This window comes from Drosophila navojoa, chromosome 3 (genome assembly GCF_054131105.1).
Source record: "Drosophila navojoa isolate 15081-1374.11 chromosome 3, UAZ_NAV_1.0, whole genome shotgun sequence".
NCBI classification, from domain to species: Eukaryota; Metazoa; Arthropoda; class Insecta; order Diptera; family Drosophilidae; genus Drosophila; species Drosophila navojoa.
The window spans coordinates 30,604,005-30,619,838 of record NC_142891.1 but is presented as its reverse complement, the minus strand read 5'-3'; the positions used below and the strand labels follow the sequence as shown (position 1 = coordinate 30,619,838).

The 15,834-nt window shown below is 37.2% G+C and overlaps 1 protein-coding gene across 1 annotated transcript in view; it reads left to right on the top strand.

Annotated features, from left to right (window-relative positions):
• The window catches only part of LOC149092005 (LIM domain transcription factor LMO4), a 45,713-nt gene extending 32,035 nt beyond the window's left edge, over positions 1-13,678 (top strand). The window contains exon 5 of the mRNA XM_089257699.1: positions 13,441-13,678. Within this exon, the coding sequence (XP_089113825.1) occupies positions 13,441-13,573 (133 nt within the window). The 3' untranslated portion in view covers positions 13,574-13,678. The remainder of the gene's footprint in view (positions 1-13,440) is intronic.
• The last annotated feature ends 2,156 nt before the right edge of the window (positions 13,679-15,834 follow it).

Here is a 15,834-nt window from a genome sequence, read left to right as displayed (position 1 = left end):
ATCATCTAAATCTCACATTAGATCTTGTGTTCATTAATCATGATTCGAACATTAATGTAATAAGATCAGCTCCTGTCTGCTCACCTGAGGATATACATCACCCCATCTCACTTATCAAAGTCGCTGTTATAGTAAATGCAATTTTATTTTGCTCAACGAATTGATTTGTAGAAAGAAATCATAAAAATGACTGATCAAGTCAAGTGGTAAATTAGGAATGCTTTATTGAATTCGAAAAGGTTTCGTCTTAGCCTAAATACATAACGTTTACATAAAGAGTTATGTCGCTAAAAGCAGTGGCAGAACGAGAGTATATAGCATGCCGTATGTATGCGTATATATGTATGTTTGTATGTACATGCAGAAGGCATATACATATATTCAAGTGTTTAAGCTACGGCGTGGACGAGAACGTAACAATGCTTACGTTGCAGATCCCACGCTGCAGGCCAGTGATATATGTATATGTGACCGATCATATTACGGGACTTATATATAGCTGTTATAATATAAACGAAGCAACAAAGTGTTGCTATGTTGTGAGTATGATACTCTTACTTATGTTGGGCATATGTCTACTTCATATATTGTATACACTACAATAATGTGAGCATATGCTTATACGACATACAACATACTACAGATTAACTCAACAGACTGGTCCCTTTTATATGAGTCGGTTGACATTAATTTGACAGTATCGCTTTTTTATACAACCTTAAACTCTGTTTTGGATATGTGCGTCCCTCTCTGCCGTATTTCGCCCGTTTCAAATAAGCCGCCTGGGTTCACTAAGACTGTTTCGAATTTGAGAAATATTAAAACTAAATATTTTAAGAACTATAAAGAGGTTCAAGTGTCGACTGGTCTAAGTTTGCTCGAGATCCTAAACAATTTTACTCATTTGTAAACTTATAGCGCAAGTTTGCCGTCCACTTATTATTCTTATTCTTCTGTTGATCTCTATAGCAACTCATATCCATATTCACTTCCTGAATATGGGGCCATTGACGCTCCTAAGGTCACTGCTACCTCTCTGCCTGCAGCCATTAGGACGTTGAAATCATCTTTCTATCCTGGTGTCAATAACACTCCAAGTTGTGCGATTAAAACGTGCAGTGTTTTTCTTCATTCACCATTACTAAAATTGTTAAATTCTTCTTTGAAAACTTCTGTTTTCCCTTCGATTCGTGTCCTGGATTTCACCTATTTAAAGGGGAGAACCCAAAGAGTCGTGCTGAGAACAGCTACTTCTAAACTTATCTTTGTTTCGTCTGGTCTACTTCTAAGGAATTTGAAGATCCAAGTAATTATATATATCGCTTGGCGTCCCATCTTAGAGTATCGCTCTGCTGTATAGTCCGCAGCATAAAATGTATTAGGATCGTCTCAAATCGGCCCGAAAACAGTTTCTTCTTTTTGCCTTAAGGGACTTTAGCTTGAGACAATAATGTACGATTACCATCTTACCATCTTGACGCGTCTTAAAATTTTCGGTGCCGTCCTGGACAACTAGACATTATCGTCCGCTTCATTTACCTGTGTACTCTACGGATTATTCTTTGCATAGTGCCTTTAATGTTCTATGTGTTAATTTTAATAAATATTATCACGTATTTTCTTTAAAGCTCTCTCTTCCTAAAATAAAATCTCTTCTAAGCTTTTTTCACTTTAGCGTTGCATTTCAAAGTGGTTAGACGTTATCTTAAGTGGTCCAGATTAATTTTTTTAGTATGGATTTTGAAGTACAAGGTATTTACTCTAATTTCTAATTAAAATTACGAGTCAACTAATCAAATTGTTATTGTGAAATTAATTTGTTTGATTTAATCTTTTTATACCCTGAACCCATTAAAAATGGGAAATCAGGGTATAATGTTTTTGTGTAAAAGTATGTAACAGGCAGAAGGAATCATCGCTGACCCCATAAAGTATATATATTCTTGATCAGCACGACGAGCTGAGTCGATATAGCCCTGTCCGTCTGTCCGTCCGTCCGTTCGTCCGTTCGTCCGTCTGTCTGTCCGTATGAACGCCGAGATCTCAGAAGATATAAGAGCTAGAGAGCTGAAATTTTGTGTGCATACTCGTGTATACCTTACGCAGTACGAGTTTGCTTTATTTTTTCGATAACTCATCGGATAACTTTTTTATCGAGAATAATCAAAAAAATGATTTTGTTTTTTGAGCCTCATCGGAGACTTCAGATTTACTGTGTATATACATATGATTTTGGATACCACGTCCCCTTCGCCCCCAATTTGCAAAAAACGTATTTCAAGTACTAGAAACTTGTGCTTTGAAATGTACACAGATCGTATGTTTACAAAAGAAGTTATTCACCAAGTAAATTCTCATAGTATTGCCCACACTGCAGCGCAGCCTGAGCGCAGTCGCTGCTTACTGCGCAGTTAGTAGAGCGCGGGCGCGTGAGGGTGGATGCATGTGTATGTATGTGTGCGTGCATAAAAGAAGTGCAGAATGATAAGAATATCAGCTTGGAGGGTTCAGGGTATCTCCTAGTCGAGCAGTCTCGACTGGAGCCTTCTTGTTATGTGTGTTTTTAAGAGTCTTTTTTAGTTATGATCCCACAAAATTCCACAGAAATGTTTTATATCTTCGTATTTGTCTGACCTTTAAGGTAATAAATGTGTTTAGTTTAGGTGCCTAAATTTGCCCATGCATTTATAAACGTAAATAAAGTGACGGCGTCTCCCATTATTAAAGATCAGCTGTTCCCTGCGAAACGTCTGATTGGTGTAATGCTTTGTTGTTTTTGTCTTTGTTTTCGTCGTTTGTGGTTAAATATGATTTTGCAAATTGATTATTCTGTTATTAATTAATCATTTTTATATGATTGGTTTGATTGAAATTCGTAGACAGATTTTGTAGATGTGTTTTTACGCGCCTATATATTTTTTATTTTTGGTGCACCACAAATGGAACCAATGCAGAAAAACTAAAGACACTGATAGAATTTGTACACATTGAAATTAAAACAAGTAAGAAAGCTCTAGTCGAGACTGCTCGACTACGAGATCCCCTGAACCCTACAAGCAACTGATATTTCAATAATAATTAGCACCCACACACGCACTCATGCAAACAAATACACGCACACACACACACTCACATATACAGGCGATTGCGCTTGGGTTGCGCTGCAGTGTTGGCAATATTAGGAGAACTTATTTGTTGAATAATTTAATTTCTAGACGTACGATCGTAATGAAACTTTCAGAACGTATTCATATTGTTTAAATGTATGTGTATACCGAAGCACAAGTCTCTAGTATTTGATATACGACTTTTACAAAGATTAGGGTGAGGGGGTGGATTTGAGGGTGGGGGGTAAATTTTAACAAAAACCGAAATTGTATGACATGCGTCTTAATATACATTTTAAATTTGGAGACTGTAGCTTGAAAGGTGTAGGAGATATAATTTTTAAACTGATCTTCGATAAGGTTTTTTATCGATAAAAAAGTATCGGAATGAGTTATCGTTTTTTAGTGATAAACTCGATATCCGCGTGATATATACGGACATTTTAAAAAAAAGTTGAAGTCTCTAGCTCTTGTATCTTCTGAAATCGACGCGTTCAAACATACGGACAGACGGACGGACGGACGGACGGACGGACGGACGGACAGACAGACGGAAAGGGCTAAATCGACTCAGCTCGTCGCCCTGATCAAGAATATATATACTTTGTGGGGTCTGCCACGCCTCCTTCTGCCTGTTACATACATTTTAACAAAAACATTATACCCTGATTTCCCATTTTCAATGGGTTCAGGGTATAAAGAGCGGTTACATTGTTGACCTGGATGATTTGTCAGAGCGTATTTCGTACATTTGTAAGAGATTCGCAACTCTTTGGCAAAAACACAATCGTACAAAATTCTCTGTAATGCAATATCAAAATGTTTGGCTAAAAGAAAAGGAAACAATTTCATTGCGCTCTGACCACCAATCAATACCCTAAGCAACTGTTCATGGAAGGCCGAAAAATGATTTCATCAAGTCAAGGACAAAAAAAAAAAAAAAAAAACAAATTATTAAACAGTACATTCCAATTATTATTAGAAGAGTAAATGTATGTAAATATAATCTTATAACTTGATAATTTTAGTTTTTCTTACTATTTGCTTTATTTATTTTTAATAAATCTTCTGTTTTGTTTTAATGTTATATTAAACAATTTTTTTTTGAGGTTAGGCATGCTATATTACTTATTATATTTTTAAAGAATTTTGGAAAAAATTTCATAGTTTTATCTCCACTAGAAGTGTTTTTGGCCGCTCTCCCCATACAAGCGCAACCACTGTCGAACGTTTCCACAATCGATTTAAGCTCCAGACGATCCGTCGGCTGCACCTGTTTACCTGCGTATAGTGTTTTAACTACTGTCTTATATGACCTGCCCCAAGGGTCATATTCGGCTGAGTCGCACAGCTCTAGAAAGCATTCTCTTTTGCTTGCCCGAATGGCCTTCTTCAACTGTCTTCTAGCTGCCTGGTAAGCTAATTGTTTTTCGAAAAACGTAGACCTACCCCGAGCCCGTTGATAGCTTCTTCTCGCCTGGATGCATTTGCGTCGATTTCCGAAAATAGCTGTGTCGATCACACACAAATTTAAACGTACATACGTACAGTGGGCTTGCATAAAAAATGTGCAGCTATATTATATGTGCATAAGTGGGACTATTGGCTTGTAAATGAACTTTGTAATTGCAATTTGTGCCTAAAAGAAATAAAATTAATAACTTAGAATCAAGCGCTGATCAAGTGCCTGCGTCTCAGGTCACTTACTTAAAGCTTAAAACGAAAGCGCTTGAAAATCTATATTCCGAATTTAAATCCAAGTCAAATTTCGATCCAGTGAGGGCCTTTCTTCAGCGCAAACTGGAAAGTTGGCCAAATCAACAGCTTTCTTCGATGCTTAATAAAAGTATTAAAAATACTCATCCAGAGCTCCTTATGGAAAATCGGCCCCGTTTGCCGCCGTTGGAATTGACAAAATTTAGTGGAACATATACTGAGTGGGAAATCTTTTTCTCAATGTTCAAAACAATCAAGATGCTGACTCAGATCTCAGCTCCATTGAGAAGTTCCAACATTTTCGATCCTGCTTAAGTGGTGCTGCTTTGGATACCATCAGCTAAGGCTAACTATATCGTCGCTCTGGATATTCTTCAACGTCGATTTGATAATAAGCGTTTTATATCACAGGCACACATCAGAGCGATATTTGGTCTTGAGAAGGCAGATGCACCTGTGGGCAGGCTAAGACAGCTGGCGGATAAAGCCCCATCTCACATTCGTGCTATGGATTCTGTTGCATAGCGGGAGGAAGTTGCTGATTGTACCATCGTGCAATCAATGTTGCAGAAATTAGATAAGTACACTCAGGACAAATGGGAGGAACGCTTATCGGTCAATGAGCTACCATCGTTTGCCAAGTTGTCAACGCTCTTGCAAGGGCGGTGTCGAATGGTTGAAAATGTGGATTAAGTTTAGCAGAATGGTCAGACTGGCAAGCATTTAAGAAAAACACATGTTGCTGCCAAGACTCCCTTTCGTTGTGTCTTTTGTGAAGACACGAGCCACGTGATATTTCAATGTAAGTACTTTGATCAATTGCCACTCATTGTACGACATAAATAGGCCAAGAGACTCGCTCTGTGCCTAAATTGACTAAGAAAGGGAAATCAGTTGAAAGATTGCAAATCTAGTACCTGCCGCACTTGTCAATCGAAACACCATACCATATTGCATTACAATTAGTCTTTAGTAGTTACATCCAACACTGTCAAAAAAACAAATGCTATACATCCCTCTGCCATGGTTGCAATTTCACCTTCTTTGCCTTAAGATCATATATCGCCTCATTCGTCTGATGCTGTGCTTCTAGCCACTGCTATAATCCTTGCTTAGAACCGAGCTGAAACATTCGTTCCGTGTACTCTGAGACTCAGGATCTCAATTTCACTTTGTCACCACTCACTTCGTAAATCATCTACAGTTTCAAAAAAGAAAGTCGCTTGCCGCAATTTCTGGCATTGGTGATTCCAACTTCTCAACCGAAGGATACTCAGTCGATCTCGTTCTGAAATAGCGGATTTCAGACTATTTAACTGTCATCACCGCAATTATTGCCAAGACGATTACTGAAAATGTCTACTAATAGTTGGAACATATCCTCAAATATACAGATAGCTGATCTATTATTCTATAAGTCACGGCGGATTGAGCTTCTCATCCGAGCTTGTCTCTTCTTTGAGCTGTTGTGTATTGGGCAAATTATGTTGGCACCTAGGTTGCCAGTTTTGCAGAGAAAAGTTCATATCAGGTGGCGGGCAATCGGTCCCAAACTCTAGTCATTCATCGCAGCTCAAAGAGCTTCAGATGATACCAATCTTAGCACTTGGCTTGATGATTTGGTTCGTCAATTTTGGGAAGCGGACATTTTCGAGCCTATCGCCAAAATAACAACAGAGGAGCTCCGCTGTCAGCAGCATTTCATTGGAGCTCACCGTCGATTGTCTTCAGGCGAATATTTAGTCTGCTTTCCAAAAAAGCAAGGCGTCGAATCTTTGGACGCCTCTTATTTGCTGGCCAAACGTCGGCTCTTAAATTTGGAGCGCAAGTTTGCTGGTAACCATGTTCTAAAAGATAAATATTCTGCATTTATGAAAAAGTATATTGATCTCAACCATATGTCACTGGTGCCCAGCGCAGAGATCTCTAAACATAAATACTTTTTGCCTCATCATTGCGTATACAAGGAAAAAAGTTCGACAACAAAGCAAAGAGTTGTATACGGCGGCTCGGTTGTAACCACATCTGGGCTTTCATAAAATGATTTGCTTATGTCCTGACCGAATATTCAAAGTACCCTGTTTCACAGTCTTTCGTTTTCGCACATTTTCTATTAAACTTACATGTGATAGAGCCATCCAAATTTAATGTATTTGTCGCTAACAGGATTTTTGCCATACAGCAGCTCACGATCGGCATGGAGTGGCATTACGTACCAACTGAAATCAATCCTGCGGATATGTTATCCAAATGAGCAACACCGTTAGAGCTCTTGCACTCAAAATTATGGATGCATGAACCTTCTTTCTTACAAAAAGAAAAACGTTTTTGGTTTAGGCACTGCTTGTCTGAATCATACCTGTCTGAAATGCGTTAAAGAGTTTTGTTGTCGGCTGTGCATGTAGATATCTCGTTGACATTTAAGTACATAAATTCATTCGGAATAATGAAGCGCATTTTTGGCTATGTTCATAAGTTCATCCGGAAAATAAAATTACTTGAGTTATCATCGGAGGTTCTGCGTCAAGGATCGTTCCTATTATGTCGTCTTCTTCAAAGAGTTCAGTTGCAACCGGAATGCTCTGCCCTACAAAATTCTTTTACTATTTCCGTTTATGGATGATTTTAGTTTACTACTCTCGGCTTCGATGCGCGCCACTCAATCATCTTTCCCATAAATAAGGGATGGTTTTTCGCTATAATTTGCCATCTTCATCAAAAGCATCATCATTCACGACTGCATTGCGAAAATGTATAATTTACTGCAGATCCCGACCTCGCCTAGCTGAGCATGTAATGGCGGACTTGCCTAAGGAGCGTGCACAATGCTTACCAACAGGAGGGCGTTCGGCGCAGCAGCTAATAATTGCTCTTAATAGTTAATAAATTTCTCTTGCCTTTGTCATTCTCATTCGCTGTTATTGCACTCATGCACATACCAAAGCATAACACACATACATATGCACATTTCGGCTGCTCTATTGCATTGCATACTCATCCTTGCTTCTATACTTTTACACTCTGTACAAAAATAGTCTTCATTAATTAAATTGATAAATAATAAGCTAAGGTTCGGCAGCTTCAAACAGCCCCTGTAATTGGAAATATTAGATGAATGATAGATTCTTTCCAAGTTGAAGGAAACACATTAGTATGATGGCTTTGTTGAAAGTATCTTCGATTTGCTTGGAAAAGCAGATCACTTTCCTAAAATGTACAGTGCTGTGAGGGCTCAATTTGTATACCCTGTACCCATTGAAAATGGGAAATCAGAGTATAATGGTTTTGTTAAAATGTATGTAACAGGCAAAAGGAGGCGTGGCCGACCCTTGATCAGGGCGACGAGCTAAGTCGATTTGGCCCTGTCCGTCTGTCTGTCCGTCCGTCTGTCCGTATGTTTGAACGCGTCAATTTCAGAAGATATAAGAGCTAGAGATTTCAAATTTTTTTTTGAAATGTCCGTACATATCGAGATTTTAACTAAAAATCGATATCTCACCCCGTTATTTTGTTGTCGATAAAAATCCTTTTTGAAAATCAGGTAAAAAATTATATCTCCCACATCTTTAAAGCTAGAGTATAATATATATTAAGACGTATTTTATATAATTTCGATTTTTGTAAAATTAACCGCCCACCCCTATGTCCACCCCCTCACCCTCACCTTTGTAAAAGTCGTATATTGTGCTTCGGCATATATGTACATACATTTAAACATTATGATTACGTTCTGAAAGTTTCATTACGATCGTACGTCTAGAAATTAAATTATTCAACAAATAAGTTCTCATAATATTGCCAACACTGCAGCGCAGCCCAAGCGCAGTCGCCTGTATATGTGAGTGTGTGTGTGTGTGCTAATTATTATTGAAATATCAGTTGCTTGTAGGGTTCAGGGGATATATCGAAGTTTAGTTTCGAAACTCCGCGTGAAATAGGTTCGTTTAGGATCAATGTGCCGGTGGAATATTTTACAACTATATGTGATCTTAAATTTTGGCTCCCTCATGTAGTTGTCCATGAATTCAAACCTAAGAATCTTAATAAATTCCTTGAATCTTGCTTCGGTGCAATCATCATCAAGCATTATACCAAAAAACTAAATATACAACCTTTTACTACGCTGTCCCAAAACGTGCGTGGCTTAAATTCTAAGCTTAAAAGTCTATTCTTGCGTAGTTTTAGTGTTCAATATGAAATTATCGTTTTCACTGAACAAATAATAATATTTAGATTCTTTCAAGTAATTTCACTATTTATAGATTTGACCGTTTGTAATGTAAATTACTTTATTCCGAAAATTGGTCACTATCATTTTGATAAAATGGTTAACCTGTCTATGTTTCAGATGAGCTCTATTTATAATCATCTGCATCGTACACTAGATCTTGTATTCATTAATCATGATTCCATTATTAATGTCTCTTGATAATAAATTAAATCGCTGTTATCGTAAATGTAATTTTGTTTTGCTTAACTAATTAATTAATTCAACAGTCTGGTCTTTTATATTTAGTCGGTTGATATTAATATGGCAGCATCGGGTTTTAGACTCTGAACTCATTGAAATGGTGACATTCCCCACAAAGTACACTGCTGGTCTTGGGTTAGACGCACTGGTACTTTCGTTAATATTTGCTTTATAACTTTTATTTGGAATGCTGTTTTAAAAAAGTGGATATACCAAAAAATTCGTTATTCTATGACTCCTTAAGTATACAAAACATAAAAATGTTAAAAAAAAAAATCAGTTTTTTTTAGTTTTAATAATTATTTAAGCAATAAGTAAATATATAAAAATATTTTCAATAAGGAGTCCTGCTTCTTTTGTTCGAAATAACTTCATACACCCGGTCCTTCATGGAGTGATACAATAAGCTTATGTAGCATAGCGAAATCTCGTCCCAAGCATATGTAATTGCAGCAGTTAGTATTTCTTTGTGTTGCTTACATCCTTTAAATACTTTCCTAAAAAGCCATTCCCAAACATTTACAATTATTTTAAGATCTGGGGAATACGGAGGCCAAGTCGTGGCCTAATCATTTTCACTCGTAATTCAAAGCTCCAGCGTTATGGTTCGGAGCATTATCTTCTAAGAAAATCGATGGCAATGGTCCGCAGAGATCCTTAATCCTAGAAAATACGGACTGCAACACAGTTTTGTAGCGCTCATCGGTCATCCTCTAATCTATGAAAATGAAATCTGTTGTTCCATAATATGTGATGGCACCTAACACCATGACTCCACTTTCTCGGCTGTGATGGCGGCTGAAATACAGCTCATATTTTTTGTAAATTATGGTAGTAATATTGAAACCATCAGGGCCATCCAAATATTCACCAGTAAACACAACTGAACGCCAATAATTAAGTTGAGTGTCAGATTGAACTGTCCATGTCATGTAATCTCTCGCATATTGGAGCCGATTTTCTTTACGTATAGCATTTAGAGGTCGGCTTTTCATTATTTGCAGACACTTTGGATGTTTTGCATTTCTAATAGTACGCTGGACAGCTGAAAGGCTAGAGTTTACACCGGATGATTAATTAATTTTGGCTGCAGACTTAGTCGATTCGGAAGCAATTTGGACAATTTTTCGCTCATCTCGGGCAGGAAGTGCTGGTTTTCGCCCTTTGAAGTATGTTCCATATGTCTCTGGATCTTTCAAGTGTCTGTTAACAATTCTGGAGCTGCGCTTTATTTTTTAGGCAATATTAATATCGCTTAAAAAGGATTGAATTATTAATTTTTAGTTATTACCCAATCAAAAAAGCTCAAATTTTTAACATAAAACTTATCAAATTGATGTGCGCGTAATTCATTGACCAACCAAAAAGCCATGTTTTTTCATACAATTTTCTACAGTCCTCGATTGCACAATTATTTTTTAGAATATCAACAAACTTTTAAAAGATGTTTCGAAGGTCGAAGCCTAGATTCCAACTTTCATACAAAAAAGCTTTTGGCAGCCAAAACATGCCGAATAAATAAATAAAACCGTTTTTATACCATAAAATGGATGCGACTAACCTAAGACCAGCAGTGTATATATATTCTTGATTAGAGCGGCCAGCTGAGTTGCTTGATCTCATATATGTAAATAATATAGAAGCTAGAGACTTGAAATTTATACCACGCTCATATCGATTTTTTAAAATAAAATATCGATAACGAGTCCCGTTATTTTGTTATCGATTGAAAACATTATCGAAAGTCAGTAATACATTTATATCTGCTACATCTGTAGATCTAGATTGGCCAAATTTTAAATGTACACTCATATGTACTATCACTGACCAAGTAACATAGACGGAACATGTAAAGCAAACGTTTTCAGCGCCAAAAAAAATGTGCATAAGACACTGCTCAACCTTATGCTCAGTCTCACATCTGCAAATGTATGTATGTACATATATGTATGTATGTACTCACTTCACAAGTCCGACCAACGGCAAATTTTGGGCCTTACAATCTGCACAGACAGCAAGAGCTTCGCGCACTGTCATACAATTGCTCATACATGTACCAACGCCTCAACGCTTTCATACTAGAAATAGTCATGAAAACGCTAAAATTTTGTATGAGTGTGACAAACGCTTCTAAGATTTCAGTATATCCTTCACTCAAATTTTAATTTTTGTGCACTGCTGAGTTGGATGATTTGAGTGACCATAGAGAGAGAGAGAAGAGAGGTAGAGTGAGAGAGAGAGTAGGACACATATCGCACAGTCGTGCTATATATAAAAACGGGACCATTTTTTTTGTAGCGCTGGCAGCGCACTGGCTTTGTCGTGCTGTATTTTCACTGCTCGAACCTCAAGAGACTGAGCTGAGCAAATACGAAGTTGAGCAGTCTCGTATGCACATTTTTTCGGCGCTGAAAACGTTTGCTCTACAGGTCTCGTCTATGTGTTCTTTGGTCAGTGGTACTATATAGAATTCCGGTTCTTGTTAAAATTTACCCACCTCAAATTTACCATATTAATCCCTTCACCTTCATCTCACTAAAGAGCGTACTTAAGATACTAGTGACTTTTGCTATATTACATGCACGCATTTATATGTACCTGAAAGTTACATGCAGCCAAAGCGTGTTCTTAATTGTTTAAATATTTATATCGTCTTCAATCGAATATGTAGATCATATGCTGAAAGTTTAATTACATTCCGTTAAGTCAATCGATTATTAAATTGCGATTGTTGTGCTGAATTTCTTAACAGTTATTACGCTTAAATTGCTGGCGCTGAAGCAGTGAACCTATTTCAGTTTTCCCATCACAATTTTGACAAGTGAAGTAGAGTTGTGACTAGCAGTGCGACGGTCAATCGAGAAGTCTCGAGTTCGACTCTAGAGCGCGCAATTTGTGCTTATTTTAATTGTTTCAAAATAGTTCATTTTCCCGATTGCAACTAGAAAAGTGCGTCTTCATTTGTATTTGCAATACATATGAACCTAAATGTAAATATATTACACTGTGTAAGTAAATTAATTTTTTATTTCATTTATATTTTTTAAAATGTGTACAGAAATTGAAATTTAGAACAATACTAAATGTTCGTGTTAATTGGTTTGGTCCGGGGTAGTATCTAGTCGAGTGCTCTCGACTACTTGTTATCTTAAGAATTATAATTGTAATTAAGGTAACTATATTTAAGCTGATTTTATATTTATGCTAAGTCTTCATTTAACGTTTTTATACCCTGAACCCATTGAAAATGAGAAATCAGGGTATAATGGTTTTGTTGAAATGTATGTAACAGGCAGAAGGGAAATCAGGGTATAATGGTTTTGTTGAAATGTATGTAACAGGCAGAAGGAGGCGTGACAGACCCCACAAAGTATATATATTCTTGATCAGCACAACGAGCTGAGTCGATTTGGCCATGTCCGTCTGTCTGTCTGTCCGTCCGTCCGTCTGTCCGTATGTATGAACGCGTCGATCTCAGAAGATATAATAGCTAGAGACTTCAACTTTTTTTTTCACCCTCATCTTTGTAAAAGTCTTATATCAAATACTAGAGACTTGAGCTTCGGTATACACATACATTTATACATCATGATTACGTTCTAAAAGTTTCATTACGATCGTACGTCTAGAAATTAAATTTTTCCACAAAAAAGTTCTCAAAATATTGCGCAACCGAAGCGCAATCGTTTGTATATGCGTGTGTGTGTGTGTGTGTGTGTGTGTGTGCATGTGTTTGTTTGTATGCGTGTGTGTGTGTGTGTGCGTATGTATGTGCGAATTATTATTGAAATATCAGTTGCTCGAAGGGTTCAGGGGATCTCGTAGTCGAGCAGTCTCGACTAGAGCTTTCTTACTTGTTTTTTTATATTTGGCTGTGAATTGAATTAAAACACCCCCATCGGGTTGGTGATAGTATTGTTCATATTCTTTGTAGGCTACTAAATTAATTATAGTTTAATTACCTCATGATTTGACAATATCCTTTTTAAATAAAATAAAATACAATATTGCCTAATTTTGTAAAAAATTTGTTTTCACATTTAAAACAAACATAAATGATGATTATATTCATTAAATATATCTAAACTAAGAAAGTCTGCAAACTATTATATTATTAATTTTGTTGTGTTTTAATTCATTATTTAGGTATACAATGTTGGGAGCTAGCCTAGTTTGCGAACAAGATTGGCATAAATTGCTTAAAAACCCCGCAAATTCTAATGGAACTCTAGCGCAACGGAAAGGAAAAGTTGGAAGGCCAAGAAGATCAAAGGACTAATATAATTACAGATTTTAACCTAACAACATAAATCTAAGACTATAGTTCATTATTTGTATTTCTATATTTTAAAATTCGAAATATTAAAACAACTATCACAAATTTTTTCAAATCAATTATTGAATCTTCAGATTATATATTCATACAGCTTATTACTTTTAGTAGTATCGTGTAGAATCTTAAAAGTACACAAATTTAAAAGCTCTGGGCAGAGCACATTCTATACCCCAGTAGATCTACTTTCTTTTATCCATTCTTTTATCCCATTTCTGGATGGTGACGGGGTCTTACGTATGGGAGGCCGCCTCCAAAGTGCATTGGTGCCATAAAATGTGAAGCACCCAATTGTAGTTGGAAAATCACATCTTTCTTGGCTAATTATAAACCAAGCACATAAGGAAACCCTACATGGCGGACTGAAGCCTTTGAGAAACCTCATTCAAAGGGAGTTCTGGATTGTCGGCTTACGCAACACGTTGAAGAAATATCTACGCAAATGCGTTACCTGCATCAGGTACAAACAGGAAATGGCCAGTCAGTTAATGGGAAACTTACCAGTGTATCGAGTAACTGGCGATTACCCATTCCAAAACACTGGCATTGATTACGCTGGGCCTTTCCAAATTAGATGTTCCAAAGGAAGAGGCCAAAAATCATACAAAGGGTACATATGTTTATTTGTATGCATGGCCACAAAAGCCCTACATCTGGAAGCTGTCAGTGACTTATCATCAGATAAGTTTTTAGAAGCTCTACATCGGTTTTTTGCAAGACGAGGCAAAAGTGAAAATATGTATTCAGACAACGGCACTAATTTTGTAGGTGCCGCTAGAATATTGGACAAAAAAAAATGGCACTTTATCCCGCCGGCAAGCCCCCACATGGGAGGCATATGGGAAGCTGGAATAAAATCCGTAAAACACCACCTTAAGCGAGTCATCGGCGATAACAGCTTCACGTTTGAGGAGTTTTCGACACTGCTATGTCAAATTGAAGCAGTACTAAACTCACGACCCCTAGTTACCTTAAATAAGGACACAGAGGGAGACGACATATTGACACCAGGTCATTTCATTGTTTGACGACCACTAATTGGAGCTCCAGAGCACTTTGACGAGCATCGGAAAATCGGATCCTTGGATAGATGGAGGCACATGCAACGAATCAGAGCAGAGCTCTAGAGGAAATGGAAAGAGGAATACTTAACATCACTGCAACAGCGAACCAAATGGCGGCAAGCAAATGCAAACCTCACAGAAGGCCAACTTGTCTTATTAAAACAAGAAAACACACATCCCGCTAGATGGCCTATGGGAAAAATTACCAAAACTACAAAAGGACTAGATGATGAAGTTCGAGTAGTCATACGCAAGACGACTCTCCGAAAGAGCGAAGGAAAACACGATCGGCAAAGTCTGTGACCGGAAAAGCGATAATTTTAAGTCTGCTAATGATGTTGCAGGTAGCAAGTACTACAATTATACCTGCTATAAATACAGCCACTAAACTTAAAATTCAGAATATGGATCCACAAACGGCAATGCTAATGGACAACATTGGAAAAGTGGAAGTCGTTTCATCAAGCTGACAGATGCTGTTTTACAAGCTTATTTCGAAGTACTGAAACAAGCAAATGATCATTAGTAAAACAAACATCATTTGCGAAAAATTGGGTGATTTCAACGAATACTGCATAACAGTGAGCAACACAATAATGTTAAAATTGAAAAACATTAGAGAGAAAAACAAAATTATCACCCAAACGGCCAACAGATCAAAACGGTTCATAATGTTCTTCGATATTGGCACTGCAAACAGACTGGAAGAAAACATGCAGACAATAATCAAAAACGAAAAGCGGCTAAATGATTATGTCAGCAACCAAACATCTATAATCAATGCAACATCAAACCTTGTGCAAACCACCACAGAAGAAGTTAATAAAAACTTTGAAAAAGTTACAAGGCAAATAAACAAAATAACAAGCACTATGAAAAAGAACTTCTTCGCTTACAAAGAGTCCATAAAATTCGTTATGTTGATTAACCAAGTGAGAAACTGGATTGAGGAAACCGAAAAACTCCAGTCAGCAGTAATTGCTCTGGTGACGGATATTAACCAAGGAAAGGTGCACCAATCGATAATCGAACCAAATAAGATGTTAGCCGAACTCAACAAAATCCAACAGAAACTGCAGAGGAACCAACTTCTCCCTGGCGAAAACTCTCCAAAAAGGCTTCAATTAGTATACAAACTCATGA